A 17372-nucleotide genomic window follows, 5' to 3' on the forward strand; every position below is an offset into this window, starting at 1 on the left:
ACAAGGGACGTAAAGCGGTGGTCCGACCAGTCAGAGGCCATGCTGCAAGATGCACTGAGTGATGTCGACTGGAATATGTTCGAAGCAAGTTCCAGTGACGTCAGTGAGTTCGCGGAAGCAGTCACAGACTTCATCGCAACAGTAACCGACAACATCGTCCCCACGGTAAGGGTAAGCACCTTTCCGAACCAAAAACCCTGGGTAGACAGGTCTGTTCGTGTGGCCTTGAATGCTCGCACCGCTGCCTACAACTCGGGCCTGGCATCAGGAAACATGGACGTCTACAAGGCAGAGTCGTACCGACTGCGAAGGGCGGTGAAGGACGCAAAGAGAAGGTACAGAGACAAGTTGGAGTTACAGATGGAGCAGCAGGACACCAGAAGCCTGTGGCAGGGGCTACGGATTGTAACCAACTACCGGAGCACCCCTCCCTCATCCGCATATGCCGGCACCTCCCTAGCTGATGACCTGAACTCCTTTTACGCTCGTTTCGAAAGGGGCAACACCAGGTCTGCTGACTATCGACAATACCGCCAGCGGGCTGGCTACCGAAGCTGAAGGGAGGAATGTGCACAAATTCTCACTGTCCGAGCACGACGTGAGGAGGGCTCTGACACAGGTGAACACGAGAAAAGCTGCAGGCCCTGATGGCATCTCGGGGCGAGTACTCAAGTCCTGTGCTACGCAGCTAGCTCCAGTGCTCACTACATTATTCAACCTCTCCCTGGACAAGTCCGTGGACCCTGCCTGCTTCAAAAAATCCATCATTGTACCGGTACCAAAAAATGCCTCCCCAGCCTGTCTGAATGACTACCGTCCGGTGGCCCTTACCTCGGTAGTCATGAAATGCTTTGAGAGGCTGGTGAAAAAACACATCTGCGCCTTCCTCCCTCGGAACATGGACCCGTTACAGTTCGCATACCGTCCGAACAGATCCACGGACGATGCGGTCTCCCAGGTCTTGCACACCGCACTCTCCCATCTGGACAGCCAGAAGGGGGGCTACGTGAGGATGCTGTTCATAGACTACAGTTCAGCCTTCAACACGATAGTCCCCACCAGACTGGCCGGGAAGCTAATGGAATTGGGGCTCAACACCTCCCTGTGTGCCTGGGTCCTGGACTTTCTCACCGCCAGGCCCCAGGTAGTCAAGATGGGAGGGAATACATCGAAGTTCCTCACCCTGAGCACAGGGTCGCCCCAGGGTTGCGTCCTCAGCCCCCTATTGTACTCCCTGTACACACATGACTGTGTGGCTAGGTTCAGCTCCAACTCAATAATTAAGTTTGCTGATGACACTGTGGTGGTGGGCCTGATCTCAGACAACGACGAGAAGGCCTACTGGGAGGAGGTGGCTGGTCTAGCACTCTGGTGCCAGGATAACAGCCTCCTCTTGAACATCAAAAAAACGAAGGGGCTGATCATGGACTTTAGGAGGGCGCATCATCCGAGGACGTACACTCCATTGAGGATAAATGGGGATCCTGTGGATAGGGTGAACTGTTTTAAATATCTGGGAGTCCACATCTCCGAGGATATGACATGGGCATCACACGCCTCAGCACTCGTGAGTAAGGCAAGGCAGCGCCTTTACCACCTCAGGCAATTGAGGAAATTCAGAGTGTCTCCGAGGATCCTCCAGATCCTCTATGCAGCGGCGGTGGAAAGCATCTTGTCCGGGAACATTACCATCTGGTTTGGGAATTGCTCTGCCAAGGACAAGAAGGCTCTGCAGAGAGTAGTGCGTTCGGCCGATTGGAACTATTGGAACTTCACTTGTCCCCCTGCAGGAACTATACATCAGGAGGTGCAACTCCAGAGCCAACAATATCATGAGAGACCCCTTCCACCCCTGCAATGGACTGTTCCAGCTGCTACGGTCAGGCAAACGCCTCCGTTGCCATACGGTGAGAACGGAGAGGTTGAGAAGGAGTTTCTTCCCAGAGGCCATTCGGACTGTAAACGCCTATCTCACCAGGGACTAACTCTACTGAACGTTTTTCCTTCCATTATTTATTATGTAAAAGAATATGTGTGTTATGATTGTGTTTATAGTTTGTTTGGTTGTTTGTCTTTTGCATAAAAGTCCGCGAGCGTTGCCACTTTCATTTCACTGCACATCTCGTATGTGTATGTGACAAATAAACTTGACTTGTACTCACTGCCTTTTTAGTTTATTAGCAATCACTCGAAAAACAATTGAATGACAGTTAAAAACTGGGCGTGAACAATGTAAACATTCTCTTAGATCATTAGAAGGAAGGATTGAGAGACAATTGGATGCTAAAAAGTACGCAAAGAAATAACACGGTTAAGAAATTTGCAGCAGTCATTAATGAATTAGGATATGTTGTAAAGCTATTTTCCAAAAAAGTCGCACAACTGCTTTCTGAATATCCTCTGCAGAAAGGCTTTCCTTTAGGTGTGGTTCCTTTCCTATCTTAATGTTCCCTCATTCTGCTCCCATTCTTCCTAGAGTCCCAAAGACAGTCCAATGAGAGCATCCACATCTGCAGCCAGGTTCCTTTAGAGGCAGTAAGGAGGTCCAGGCAATTCCTTTAGAGGCAGTAAGGAAGTCCAAGCAAAGGGAATACCCTGGTGTTATAACGCAGGAAAAAAAGCGAAGTAGACATCAACGATTTGGAACAGTATAGTAGCAGCGTACGTTAGCCATCCACTATAATACAAATCACTGTACTTTTAGAACATGTAGAACGCGTTTTTTTTCCGACCTGGTCCTAAATTATATTTTGTTGGAGTGCAAGATGTTGCTAAAGAATCGTTCCGACGGGCGTTCTGTGTTTTAAAGTTAATCGCTGAAGTGATTTTAAAATCAGCTTCTGAAGCCGTCAATGCCGACAACGGGGCCAGATTTTATGTAGGGGACAGGTAAAAGAAAGTAGTTTATTTTTATGTATAAAAGTGTTTCTTAATCACAGGGATGTCCTTCCTCAAATTAGGAGACTAAAACTGTACACAATACTCCAGATGTGGTCTTGCCAGAGCCCTATACAACTGCAGAAGAACCTCTCTACTCCTATACTGAAATCCTCTTGTTATGAAGGCCAACATTCCATTAGCTTTCTTCACTGCCTGCTGTACCTGCACGCCAACTTTCAGTGACCGGTGTACAAGAACACCCAGGTCTTGCTGTGCCTCCCATTTACCTAACCTAACCCCATTGAGATAGTAATCTGCCCCCTTGTTTTTGCCACCAAAGTGGATAACCTCACATTTATCCATTATACTGCATCTGCCACGCATCTGCCCACATACGCAACCTGTCCAGGTCACCCTGCAACCTCCTAACATCCTCTTCACAGTTCACACTGCCACCCAGCCTTGTGTCATCCGCAAACGTGATAGTGCTGCTCCGAATTCCCTCTTCCAAATCATTAAAATATATGGTAAACAGTTGCGGCCCCAACACCAAGCCTTGCGGCACTCCACTCGCCACTGCCTGCCATTCTGAAAAGGACCCGTTCACTCCTACTCTTTGCTTCCTGTCTGCCAACTAATTTTCTATCCACGTCAACACCCTACCCCCAATACCATGTGCTTTAATTTTCTGAAAGTCGAGATACACTTCATCCACTGACTCCCCTATCTGAAAGTCTAGATACACTACATCTATTGGCTCCCCTTCATCCATTTTGCTTGTCGCATCCTCAAAAAAGTCCAGAAGATTAGTCAAGCATGATTTTCCTTTCATAAATCCATGCTGACTTGGACTAATCCTTTTACTGCTATACAAATGCCCCATTATTACCTCTTTAATGATTGAATCCAGCATCTTTCCCACCACCGAAGTCAGGCTAACTGGTCTGCAATTCCCCGTTTTCTCTCTCGCTCCTTTCTTGAAAAGTGGGATAACATTAGCTATCCTCCAATCCACAGAAACTGATCCTGAATCTATTGAACATTGGAAAATGATCACCAATGCGTCCATTATTTCTAGAGCCACCTTCCTGAGGACCCTGGGATGCAGACCATCAGGCCCAGAGGATTTATCATCCTTCAGTCCAATTAGCCTACCCAATACTGTTTCTCGCCTAATGAAAATTTATTTCAGTTCCTCTATCCCCTTAGATCCTCTGTCCTCCAGTACTTCTGGGAGATTGTTTGTGTCTTCCTTAGTGAAGACAGATCCAAAGTACCTGTTAAACTCTTCTGCCATTTCCTTGTTCCCCATAATAATTTAATCTGTGTCTGCCTTCAAGGAACACACATTTGACTTTGCTACTCTTTTTCCCTTAACATATCTAAAGAAGCTTTCACTGTCCTTCTTTATATTCCTGGCCAGCTTCCCGTTGTACTTCATCTTTTCAGCCCGTATTGCCCGTTTTGTTTCCTTCTGTCCTATTAAAGTTTCCCAATCCTATGGCTTCTGGCTACTCTTTGCTGTGTTATACATCTTTTCTTTTAGTTTTATTCTATTCCTAACTTCTCTTGTCAGCCAGACCTGCTAGGATCCCTTTCCAGTCTACCTTGGCCAGCTCCTCTCTCATGCCTTCATAGTCCCCTTTGTTCAGCTGCATCACTGACACTTCCGATTTAACCTTCTCCTTCTCAAATTGCAGATTAAAACTAATCATATTATGATCACTACCTCCAAGCGGTTTCTTCACCTCAAGTTCTCATATCAAATCTAGAGATGATGCCTGCCCCATTGAGTTCTCTGGCAGTGTCTACACTAATATTCAAATTGAGTTTGGTGCTGTGATTTTACCTGTTGTCAAAATGTGGCAATATTCAGTGTGTGGGGCTTGTTCAGGTAATGTCAGAAAGTCATTTACAGTTATAATGGCCTGCACTGCACAGAGATTTAATAACTAGAATGCTTTCACCTTTACTATGGAGGTTGCAACTTGAAGTGTATAGATGATACTTTTGTCGAGAAATTGAGAACATATATATTTGCTACAAAATTCATCTGTACTTTGATCTGTAACAAATAAGGTGCCACCGAACCCTCTGAGTTTTTAATCACCAGGTAACTACAACTGCAGCAGAAAGTCTGCAGCAGCTGAAACTCTAAATCCAAAATTGAATGCTGGGTGCTGTCATGGTCCTGTTCTCGTTCAAGATAATTTCATTTTGTGTTTGTCAGTTCAATGTTTTGCTTTTCAAAATGTACACGACATTGTTTAAAAGGAGTTTGGACAGTACTAAGGGCCTTTTGTGTTATTCTTATTATATTCACAGGAACTCAATACAGTAAAAAGCTGGTTTGAATGTTCATTAATGTAGTATTAAAAAACTGATATTCAATGAGACATAATATTAGTCAACATCGGAACAGAATCCTAAACTGCAAACCACAATACACCTATGCATCCAAAAATATGAGATTGTGGCGTCGGCCTAAACACGGGCCACTCATGCTCGAACCCTCGTCAGGAGATAAGAGGGCGGGCACTTGACGTCATGGGCTAGAGGGAGTGTCCTGGTACTAAAGGTCTCTCACCGCGAGACCTTGAGAAGTCGACAGGCAGCTGAGCCCGAGATAACAACCTCGCTCAGCTACAGCAACATTGTATTATAATTAGCGCACCACCTAACGTGTCACCACTGAATAAATGACTCTTTGAACCGGCCTGACGTCTCACCTTTATTCACCACGTATGGTGCCGCTACACTGGTGACCCCCGACTGTCCGAATTGAAATTTGGACTCTCCTGAAGCACGCAGCCTCAGGAGACCTGATGTCTGCAGCCGGCTGCCCAGCCCTGCAGAACGACGCTGCAGCCAACCCGGCCCTGCAGTGAGGTATGCCGCCGCTTCCCCTCCAGCTGCTGCTCACTGGAGCTGAGACGCCGCTGCTGCTTCCGCTCTCCCGCTCCCGGCAACGGGGCAGGCCGCCTTGTGTGAGGACCGCCGAGCTACCCCGCATGACCTGCCCGGAGCCAACCACTGGAGCGGAGAGATATTACCAGCCGTCGCTGCTCCACCAGCTGCTGCAAGCGTTGCAGCAGCCTCCTGCCCACACACAGAGCAACGCCGACGCACGACCGACGGCCCTGGGTGCAGAGAGAGAGTACCTGCCACTCTCCCGCTCCCGACAACGGGCTAGGCCCACACCCTGCACCGCACCGGGCCTCCCCGCAGACATGGCTCCAGGCCCTGCCCCAGCCTCACCTCACCTGCACTGCACCGGGCCTCGCCGCGGCCACGGCTCCACACCCTGTACCTCACCGTCAGACCCGGCACCGCAACAGGCCGGCCGCTGCCCAGGGCCTAGCCACCTGATAGCTCGGGCTTACCTGGGGCGCCTGCCAAAGACGCCCTTCTTCACCTCACCGGCATGGACTCTGAAGATCCCTGGGCGCTGTCTGCCTGTCTGGCCCAGGGATTCAATCGCTGGCAAAGTCTGCTTCAGCCGGCCGGCAAAATGCCCACCGCGGCTGCCTGAAACAAGCGGCTGCACGACTACAAACATGGCCACCGCGGCCGGCCGGAAGAGAAACTCGAACTCACAAACTTGCCATCCACAGCGCCACCTTCCGGCCGGATGCCGTCCATGCAGCCTGACTACCGGCAAGATAGCCATCGTCAGGTCGGCTGCCGTCGCTGCAGCCTCACTGCCGTCACAACGCCACCTTCCAGCTGGATGCCATCACTGCAGCCTCACCGCCTTTCACAACGCCACCTTCCAGCTGGATGCCATCACTGCAGCCTGAGCACCGGTTGCAGCGCCACATTCAGGCCAGAGGCTGCCACTGCAACACTATACTGCACTATGGACAATTTGAACTTTGGACACTGATTGCACTGTAATTTGTCTTGTCCTGTTCATTTTGTGTTCACTGCTTTTCCACGCCCGGTTCAGGAATTGTTTTGTTTATTTTATCTAGTTTTTTTTCTCCCTCATTGTAGCTGGGCGCCGTTTTCACAGGACACTCTCCCTTTGCTGGTCGAGGAGATGCGACTGTGTCTCTTCCGTCCGGCAGCTTCTGCATCGGTCCTCTCGCACCCCTCGGTACCTCGGGATCGCCCACGCAGAGCGTCACTGCGCCCGTGGAGCCTCCGTCCCGACTCACGCCCGGGGTGTCCCCGACCCACATGCAGGAGCCGCCCTCGACCATGCTATTCCTTCCTCCGGTTCTGGGGGGGGGGGGGGGGGGTCCTGTGGCGTCAGCCTAAACACGGGCCACTCATGCTCGAACCCTCGTCAGGAGATACGAGGGCGGGCACGTGACGTCATGGGCTAGAGGGAGCGTCCTGGTACTAAAGGTCTCTCACCGCGAGACCTTGAGAAGTCGACAGGTAGCTGAGCCCGAGATAACAACCTCGCTCAGCTACAGCAACATTGTATTATAATTAGCGCACCACCTAACGTGTCACCACTGAATAAATGACTCTTTGAACCGGCCTGACGTCTCACCTTTATTCACCACGTATGGTGCCACTACAAGATATTTAAAATATAACCTGCTATATATTGCCTCTTTGTCAAATTCATCATAATATAACCTTAGATACTAATGAACAATGATAGTTAAAATCACAACCTTGTGTTCTGACTAGTCCTTGAGGTGAAACACGATGTCATAAGATAAACTGTACATTGGAAGAATGGACCTGACCCAAAACATTGCCTATCCAGGTCCTCCAGAGATACTGCCTGACCCGCATTGTTACTCCAGCAATTTCTGTTTCACATTTGAATCCTTAATAGTATAACGTATCGGGACTGAAACAATCTCAGTATCTTACGATAACATGTATTTGACAAATTATGCTCTGAGCATTACTGATAGATTTATTGCTGCTTCTGATTAAACTTACGGGTAAACATATTCCGTGGTGGTGCCTACCACTTGTTTCAACACCATTATAACACCCATTTGCAGAACGAGATTTGTAATGCAGCCACTTGGATGACACTGAAAAGAAAGAGAACAAGTTTTAATCATGTTCAAGAATGGGGCAGTCATAATGCACCTTTTAAACCTGCAAACACAGAAGGAACCTGCTGGATGGGCGGTCTGTGAAGGAAAATCAAATGTGTAGACACAGTGTAAATCAAATCTGTGGGCTGTGCAGCTCTATTTATCCACTCACGAATGCACAAAGTAGTTATACACTGCAAAATTTCTTATTGACATCTCAATTATTCTGTAGATTTGGAAATGCATCATCTCATACTGAACCTTTCAAAGTCAAGAAGTGACAGCAACCCATATACCATTTTAAAGCATTTAAAATTACATTGCAATTACTAAATTGTGAATCAAAAATCAAAAGTTAAAAGGCCAAACATGTGAAATACTGTACAAGCATACCACTTTAGGGAAAAAATACAAAATCTTTGTCTATTTTGAATTACTTCAATCATTTTTCCACAAAAGGGGTATACAGAATGGAACACATTTAGAGGTTAGTTTGTTAAAATTATACTACATTCATTTATGCTGAAATTAAAATAAAATAGATTAAAGATGATTAATATACAAGTCATGTTAACTCCACAAATTCTGGAAATAAAAATCAATTAATTCAAGTGATTCTTGGGTATGGTATGTTTTATTGAAGGAAATAAAAAGATAATTTTATGTTCACCTCTTCTAGACGCCACTTCATTGCTATTTTCACGTAATTACCTGGATAGCCATTGATTCTAAAACAGAAAGAAATCTAGTATATTATGTTGATACAATACAACACAATAACACAACATATTCACAGCATGTTACACTACCATTCTGCACTCGTGTAACTGTCAAAGGAGACACAGTGGACTACCAATTGCTTTGATTACATTACCTAATGAACTGCCTAAATATATATATTTTTTTCATAATGCTAGCAGATTTTCCATAAAATAGTATGGGCTGAAACAGAGAATGAGTAACTTTGTAAAAATCAAATACCTGCAAAGGTACTCACCTTCCAAGAAAAAACGCAATGTAAATAATGGAAGCAAATAGGTTGAAGAACTGAAACGTGAACATTTTTGCAGTATAGCTATTTTCTCGAGTTAAATCAGTACGCTGCATTTCTGTAAAAAGATTAAATTATAGATGAAAAATTAGCAAATCATATTATAAGATATATTATTGATTCCTTCCTTACACTCCTTAAAATGCTACTAACATGCTATTTGTCCCTTTATCACCAGCTTTTGAGATGTTACTTATTATCATGTGTGGAAACAATAGGCCTAACAAGCCTCACTGGAAAGCTCATATATGGGGAAACCATTCAGGTAATTAGTAAGAGTCAATGTATAAATTTCTAGTGTTATTTTCTAGACCAGTAATCAATGCAGAAATTCAAACCTTACTGGTTTCTCAAGAGGTTCCTGTGGATTCAATGTTGAAAACCATTTGCTCAAATGTGACTGCCCAGGTGCAGACTCTGTTCTAACATAGTTCAAAGTCACAAATTTACACCTTCCAGACTATGACATTAAGATTGCCTTTACTGGCCCTCAGGTTTGCAGTCTGCAATCTGAGAGATCCTGAATGAATCCACAAATGTAAACATGAGTTCTCTTTGTATGCTGACAAATCTTCCATGAGCATAGCCACTGATGACACAATATCTGCTGAATGTAGACTGCTGTACAAGGAAGAATATATATAAGAATATACAATATATAAGAATATACAAGCATCGCACGGTATGGCTGGTCCCCCAACGCAATATTCCACCTCTCCACCAATTCCAATATTGTGGGGCCAGTGAGTGGTGGGGGGGGGGGGGGGGGCTTTCTGAAGTATCGGTGTTGTGGGCTGAAGGGACTGGTTTCCAGAGGGCTAGTATGGACATTGTGGGCCAAATGGATTCTTGGGCTGGCGGCTCAGTCACTCAAGCCTGTTGTGCTGGCAGCTCACTCACTCACGGCTGGTGGGCTGGCAGTTGACTCACTGCTATTCCTTGAAGTTCCATTTCAAGCAGGGTGCAAGGCAACCAAATTCAAGTGCAGTTTCTTACCACTTCAAGCAGGGTACAAGGCCACCAAATTCACGTGCAGTTTCATACCAAGCAGGGTTCAAGGCCACAGACAGCGAATCGTGACCTCTCCCTCCTCCATCTTGCAGAGACTGAGCCACATCTGGTTTTTATAGTCCAACCCACCAGAAGGGGCGTGGCCTTCATTGCGTGATTGACAGGAGAGAGAATCTCGACATTTTTTAAACACTAATAAATCTTTTATTTTTCATCGATGGGAAAAATCCTCGGCACCTGATGAGCGGAGGGGGACTCTGAGTAAGATGGCCAAAAATCACAGCCGTACGTGGTAGCGTTTTTTTCTAAAATCAATATAAAGCGCAAACAGGAAGTGGTCAAGATTAGAATTTTAATTATAGAGAAGGCAAGGCAACTTTAATCAGGCAAGGCAACTTTAATTAGGCAAGGCAACTTTAATCAGGCAAGGCAACTTTAATCAGGCAAGGCAACTTTAATCAGGCAAGGCAACTTTAATCAGGCAAGGCAACTCTAATTAGGAAAGGCAACTTAAATTTGGCAAGGCAACTTTAATTAGACAAAACAGCTTTAGCATTTCCAAACCAAAGGCAACACAGCTTTAGCATTTCCAAACCAAAGGCAACACAGCTTTAGCATTTCCAAACCAAAGGCCAGACAGTTTTAGCATTTCCAAAGCAAAGGCAACACAGCTTTAGCATTTCCAAACTATATTTTCAAATCACATTAAGGGCACTGACAGTAACAGTTTAGTAGACATGTGTTCAGTGTTATTCACACCTCAGACTGAGAGATGTGACTCTCTCGCTCTCCCATCTTGCAGAGACTGACTGAGGCACTCAACACTTTTGGGTTTTATGGTCCCTCCAGAAGGGGTATGGCCTTCAGGAGAGAGAATCTCAACATTTTTTAAACACTAATAACTCTTTTATTTTTCATTGATGGGAAAAATTCTCTTGTCCTGAGCAGCGGAGGGGGACTCTGAGTAAGATGGCCAAAAATCGCAGCCGTAAGTGGCAACGTTTTTTCTAAAATCAAGATACAGAACAGGAAGGGTCAAGATCAGACAATTAGTAATATAGATATATATAGACACACACGCACACACACACACACATATATATATATACTATTACTAAAACTCATCTTGACCACTTCCGGTGTGTGTTTTTTTTAATTTGCGCAAAAACGGTAACCTATATCGCTAAGATTTACTTGCCACCTTATTGAAGTCAAGTCAATAGAGTTTATTCTCATGTGTCCCAGATAGGACAATGAAATTCCTGCTTGCAGCAGCATAACAGAATATTGTAGGCATAAATACAGTTCAGATCATTGTGTCCATATACCACAGAATATATAGATATAGACACAGATAAAGTGCAATAAGCTGCAGTTCAGAGTTTGTTTGAAGTTGCGTTTAATAGTCTGATGCCTATAGGGAAGCAGCTGTTCCTGAACCTGGATGTTGCAGATTTCAGGCTCCTGTGCCTTCTACCTGATGGCAATGGTGAGATGAGTGTGTGGCCAGGAAGGTGTGGGTACTTGATGATGTTGGCAGCCTTTTTGAGGCAGCGACTGTGATAGATCCCCTCGATGGTAGGGAGGTCAGAGCCGATGATGGACTGGGCAGTGTTTACAACGTTTTGCAGCCTTTTCTGCTCCTGAACGCTCAGGTTGCTGTACCAAGCCACGATGCAACCGGCCAGCATGCTCGCTACTGTGCACCTGTAGAGGTTTGAGAGAGTGCTCCTTGAGTCCTCCGTTCTCCTCTGCTCCAAGCGCACCGTTTTGTTCCGATCGATGAAATATTAGAAAAGTTATGAATGTTTAAAAAATTGTCAGATCAGCAGATCGGTCTTCTCGCCTGTCAGTCACCATGAAGGTAACGACCTTTCTGGTACCCACGGAGAGAACTCCCCGGAGGCGGGGCTGAGTCCATGAGCAGCGTGCGGGCAGAGAGCCTCTGAGTGTAGTGGGAGTGGGACCGGGAGCTATGTTTGAGGCTGAAAGCTGAAGGTGCTGGGTGAGCAGAGGGCAAGCTGCAATTGCTGCAACAACCCCCATTCCCACACCCCCCCCTTTCCCCAACCCGCCCTTCCCCACTCCGCCACACCCCCCTCGCGTGGGGGATGGCCCCCCAGGCAACTCGCGTGGGGGAGTGGCAGCTCGCGTGGGGGGGGGGGGGGGGGGGGCGGCGGCGGCTCGTGTGGAGGGGGGGGCCGCAGATCGCGTGCGGGTGTGGCAGCCTGTGTGGGGGGGGGGGCCGCAACTCGCGTGGGGGGGCGGCAGCTCGCGTGGGAGGCGGCAGCTCGCATGGGGGGGGGGCGGCAGCTCGCATGGGGGGGGCGAGAGCTCCTGTGGGCGGGGGCGGAAGTGGGGGAGGTGAGGAGGGAGAGTTGGGGGAGGAGGGTGAATAGAGGGAGGAGGAGGGAGTGGGGAGGTAGGGAGTGGGGAATACCTGGGGAGGTGAGGAGGGAGAGTAGGGGGGTTGAGGGTAAGGAGGGAGAGGGGGGAAAGTGGGGGAGGTGAGGAGGGAGAATGGGGGAAGAGGGGGGAGTGGCAGAGTTAGGGATTGGGGAATAGAGGGAGAGGAGGGCAGTGGGGGGGGTGAGGAGTGGGAGATAGAGGGATAGGATGGGGTAGGGAGGGGAGATAATTTCGGGAGGGAGGGAAGGAGTGACTGAGGGTAGGGGAAAGGGGAGGGAGGGCTTGGGGGAGGGGAAAAATGAGGTAGAGTGAAGAGGAGGGGGAGTGAGTGCTGGGGATGAGGGGAAATGAGCCGTACCTGTGCAGTTGGGGGCTATGGGTGAATGGTGGAATATTGCGTTGGGGGAATGAGTGAGTGGTAGAATATTGCGTTGGGGTACTGTACTGCTGTCTGGCAGTGAGACATGGACTACATATGCCAGGCAGAAGAGAAGACTCAACACCTTCCACCTGAGAAGCATCTGTCACGTCCTGGGCATATCCTGGCAAGACAGAGTGACCAATGCCGAGATCCTGTCTCGCGCTGGCTTTCCCGGTATGTACACTCTACTCAGGCAGTGCAGACTGCGGTGGCTGGGCCATGTCCACCACATGGAGGATGGCCGTATTCCAAAATACATCCTCTATGCAGAGCTAACATCTGGGAGGAGGACCATCGGCTGCCCCCAGCTATGTTACAAGGATGTCTGCAAGAGAGATATGAAGGCGCTCAACATCGTTGTGGAATAATGGGAGAGTCTTGCAGCTGACCGCACAAGGTGGAGAGGTACCCTGAACCAACATCTCAAAACGGGGGAAGAGAAACTGTTGAACGCAGTGGCAGACAAGCCAGCACAGAAAGGAGCGCAGCAACTTCAACAAACCAGAGACCACACACAAATGTAACTTTTGCCACAGAGACAGTCACTCCCGTATTGGTCTCTTCAGCCACAAGCGAAGCTGCTCCAGCTGAGGTTTGGAGCAAGCAGCCAACAACTAGGATGCATCACCCATGGTCAGTCATGATCAAGGGGGCCCTATGAGCAAACTTAATGGGTCTGCACTTAGTCTAGTATCTTTATAAAGATAAGAATGTGGTCAGTAAAATACCAGTAACTTGGTTCACATTGCATTGCCATCCAAATATGTTATTTGTGAATCTCATGGGAATTTGGCTCCACGGTTATAGTCAGCTCTGCAAATTTCACAAATGTTAAATGAGAAAATAAATCATGGTTCAAACGTAGGCATGCCTGGCATGCTTTAACAGCAGGTTTAAGATGATGAAGCTGTAATATGACTAATTTTACAATAGCAAAAGTAGACGGCAGTACCAGGAGCTAGAGTTCCATAACCAACAAATCAAATTAATGTTCTACATTTTTGCTACATCCAGTCCTGAATGTTGGCTATTATTACATTGCCAACAGGAAGAAGACTCCAAGAACAGACTGTATGGCGCAATAGTAGAGGTGCTGCCCCTCAGCGCCAGATACCTAGGGTACTTTTTCCCTGTGACAGCGTGGGATTTCTCCGGGTCTTCAGGTTTCCTCACACATTTCAAAGGCGTGCAGATTTGTAGGTTAACTGCCTTTTGTAAATTGTCCCTGGTGTGTAGGATGCAAAAGTGGGATAAGATAGAACTAGTATGAATGGGTAATTGGTAGTTGGTGTGAACTCGGTAGTGCGAAGGGCCTGTTTCCATGTTGTGTCTTTAAACTATACAAAATCCCTCCCATAAAAACTATATTACTAAAAGTCTGATCTTGACCACTTCCTGTTGTTCTGTATATTGATTTTAGAAAAAACGCTGCCACTTACGGCTGTCATTTTTGGCCATCTTACTCAGTCCCCCTCCGCTGCGCAGGACAAGAGGATTTTTCCCATTGATGAAAAATAAAAGAGTTATTAGTGTTTAAAAAATGTTGAGATTCTCTCTCCTGAAGGCCGCGCCCCTTCCGGAGGGACTATAAAACCCGGAAGTGTTGTGTGCCTTATAGTAAATATTATCTTCTATATTAAATGTATCTTATATAATCTGTATTTAAAAGTCTGATTAGGCAGTGGGCCTCTCAGGCCATTTGGTCACAGGTCATTTGCTCTTTCTCGATGTCACATTCTTGTGAAGTGTTGTAATGACATGACTCAAGATTTATGGACTGTTTACACATCCAAGACCACAAGGCTGGAACAATAATGGATTCTGTATTAAGTTTGTGACGTTTAATCACACATATGTTGAGATAAGAGGTGATACATTTGAGCAGGTTGTATCTTTTATTTTTATATATATGTATCTAAGAAAGTAACTTTGTTTTGATCTGAGATAAGTCGGATATTTGCACATGTGAACATCCTTTGAATAATGTTGTTAGTGTGATGGGGAGCCATAAAGGGGCCGAAGGATGAGGTTGGAATGCCATCCCCTAGAGATAACAAGAATGGGGGAGGGTGTGTGAGCTGGCCAAGAAACCATTATTTATCAAGTGGGACATTTATATGACCCTTGCGTGCTGGGATAATAGGAGATGTGAGTTTGCAAAGACAGAGTAAATTCATACTTTAAGGGTTGTGATACAAGATAAAGTTAGTTTAACTATGAATTATAATGAGATCATCTGGGAAATATATTGTGTTTTACTTATTATATACATTAGAATTATAAACATTAGATCCCTGTGTTTAGATCTGTAGTTTAAGAAGTAACATTATTTCCCAAGACGTATACGTTTAATAGGAACAATGTCTTGTTTATATAAATTGAGTAACCACTGTATCTCTTATATTTTGAGAAGTGAGTTCTTGGAATTGTCTACTTTTCTGGGATTTCACTTTGTTGGAATGAAACGACTGAACAAAGAAGTTAAACACACATGGCCAGGCGAGGGGCCACGAGGGTAGTCCTGTGACTACCTACATCAGTTGCAAATGTGGAAATGTACTGGGAAGGAGGGGATAAGTGGAAGCAAGTGATTGGCTGGTAATGATGGCAAATGATTGGATATGGAAATGTAGCAGGGGTGGGACATGCCGAGTTGAAAATGCTATAAAAAGTGATGATCCTTTGTTTGTAACTCAGAGAGAGCTCCACGTGATTTGATGATGTGGGGGGAATCCAACTTTTGTTTGCAAATAAAAGTTTAAACTTCTTGAATAATTCTCCGCATGGCCTGAATTAATTTGAGTATTGAAAACCACAACAGCCTCAGTAAGTCTCTGCAAGATGGGGGAGCGAGTGGGTCACGTCTCTCAGTCTGATCTGTGAATAACATTGAACTAAGCTGTCTACTAAACTGTGAGCGGTTTTACTGACTTGTCAGTGCCCTTAATGCGGTTTGAAAATATAGTTTGGAAATACTAAAGCTGTGTTGCCTTTGGATTAGAAATGCTAAAGCTGTGTTGCCTTTGGTTTGGAAATGCTAAAGCTGTGTTGCCTTTGGTTTGGAAATGCTAAAGCTGTGTTCCCTTTGGTTTGGAAATGCTAAAGTTGTGTTCCCTTTGGTTTGGAAATGCTAAAGCTGTGTTCCCTTTGGTTTGGAAATGCTCCCTTTGGTTTGGAAATGCTAAAGCTGTGTTGCCTTTGGTTTGGAAATGCTAAAGCTGTGTGGCCTAATTAAAGTTGCCTTGCCTAATTAAAGTTGCCTTGCCTAATTAAAGTTGCCTTGCCTTCTATATAATTAAAAGTTTAATCTTGAACACTTCCTGTTTGGACTTTATATTGATTTTAGAAAAAAGCTACCACGATTTTGGCCATCTTACTCAGAGTCCTCCTCTGCTCATCAGGTGCAGAGGATTTTTCCAATTGATGAAAAATAAAAGTTATTAGTGTTTAAAAAATGTTGAGATTCTCTCTCCTGTCAATCATGCCATGAAGGCCACACCCCTTCTGGTGGGAGGGGGGAGGGACTATAAAACCCAGAAGTGTGGGCGTGGCTCAGTCTCTGCAAGATGGAGGAGGGAGAGGTCATGACTCGCTGTCTTTAGTGGCCTTGCACCCTGCTTGAAGTGGTATGAAACTGCACTTGAATTTGGTGGCCTTGCACCCTGCTTGAAGTGATAAGAAGCTGCACTTGAATTTGGTGGCCTTGCACCCTGCTTGAAATGGAATTTCTAGGAATAGCTGTGAGTCAACTGCCAGCCCACCAGCCATAAGTCAGTGAGCTGTCAGCACAACAGGCTTGAGTGACTGAGCCGCCAGCCCATGAATCCATTCGGCCCACAATGTCCTTACTACCCCTCTGGAAACCAGTCCCTTCAGCCCACAAAACCCATACTAGCGCTCCAGAAACCCCCCCCCACTGGCCCCCAATATTGGAATTGGTGGAGAGGTGAAATATTGCGTTAGTGGACCAGCCCTCCCGTGTGATGCTCGGACCCAACGAGTCCCACTTAGTCTAGTTATCTCTAAAATTTTCTCCCTCCATAAATATTCCAGTCAGACTATCATTCACGCATAGCACGACCATAGACATTCACATTAATTCCTTTGATCTTAACCCATTATGGATATTCACTTTGTCCTACCATCACCCTCACCATCTCCGCAACAGAAAACTAATTTTTCTTTGTCTTTCACAGGTCTTGGACCTGACACGCTGCCTGATCTGTTCAATGTTCCTAGCATTTTCAGTTTCTGTTTCAGGAATTAGTCATATACATTTATTTTTCATTTTCATCAACTGTTCTTTTCCTTCTCCCTTGAACTGTTCTGGCTTGTTTGGTCTTACATTGACACCTATCCTGTAACTATAGGCTTGTTGTGCACATACATTGGAAACACTGCAGAATTACCCAAAGCATGCAGAATTACCCAAAGCAAGATAATGTAAAAAATCAATGGAACACATTGGTGCCTCCTTATCTGTATTAGCTGTTCAACTTTTGTTCAACTCCCTAACACAATCAAACATACCTTATCATATCTTTGTGAAGACTGGCTTTTGTCATGTAACAGTGGAAAATTACTAAAT

At 46.0% G+C, this 17372-nt stretch overlaps 1 protein-coding gene across 4 annotated transcripts in view; it reads right to left on the reverse strand.

Moving 5' to 3' along the window:
* LOC129705814 (anoctamin-9-like) overlaps nucleotides 1-17372 on the reverse strand; it is a 114081-nt gene that overhangs the window by 18191 nt on the left and 78518 nt on the right. For all 4 annotated transcript variants that reach the window (XM_055649646.1, XM_055649644.1, XM_055649645.1 and 1 more), the window contains exons 15-17: nucleotides 8890-9001; nucleotides 8563-8620; nucleotides 7789-7886 (exon numbers count right to left, since the gene is read on the reverse strand). In XM_055649646.1, the coding sequence (XP_055505621.1) occupies nucleotides 7789-7886; nucleotides 8563-8620; nucleotides 8890-9001 (268 nt within the window). The remainder of the gene's footprint in view (nucleotides 1-7788; nucleotides 7887-8562; nucleotides 8621-8889; nucleotides 9002-17372) is intronic.

The sequence above is a fragment of the Leucoraja erinacea genome, chromosome 18, assembly GCF_028641065.1.
Source record: "Leucoraja erinacea ecotype New England chromosome 18, Leri_hhj_1, whole genome shotgun sequence".
NCBI lineage: Eukaryota > Metazoa > Chordata > Chondrichthyes > Rajiformes > Rajidae > Leucoraja > Leucoraja erinaceus.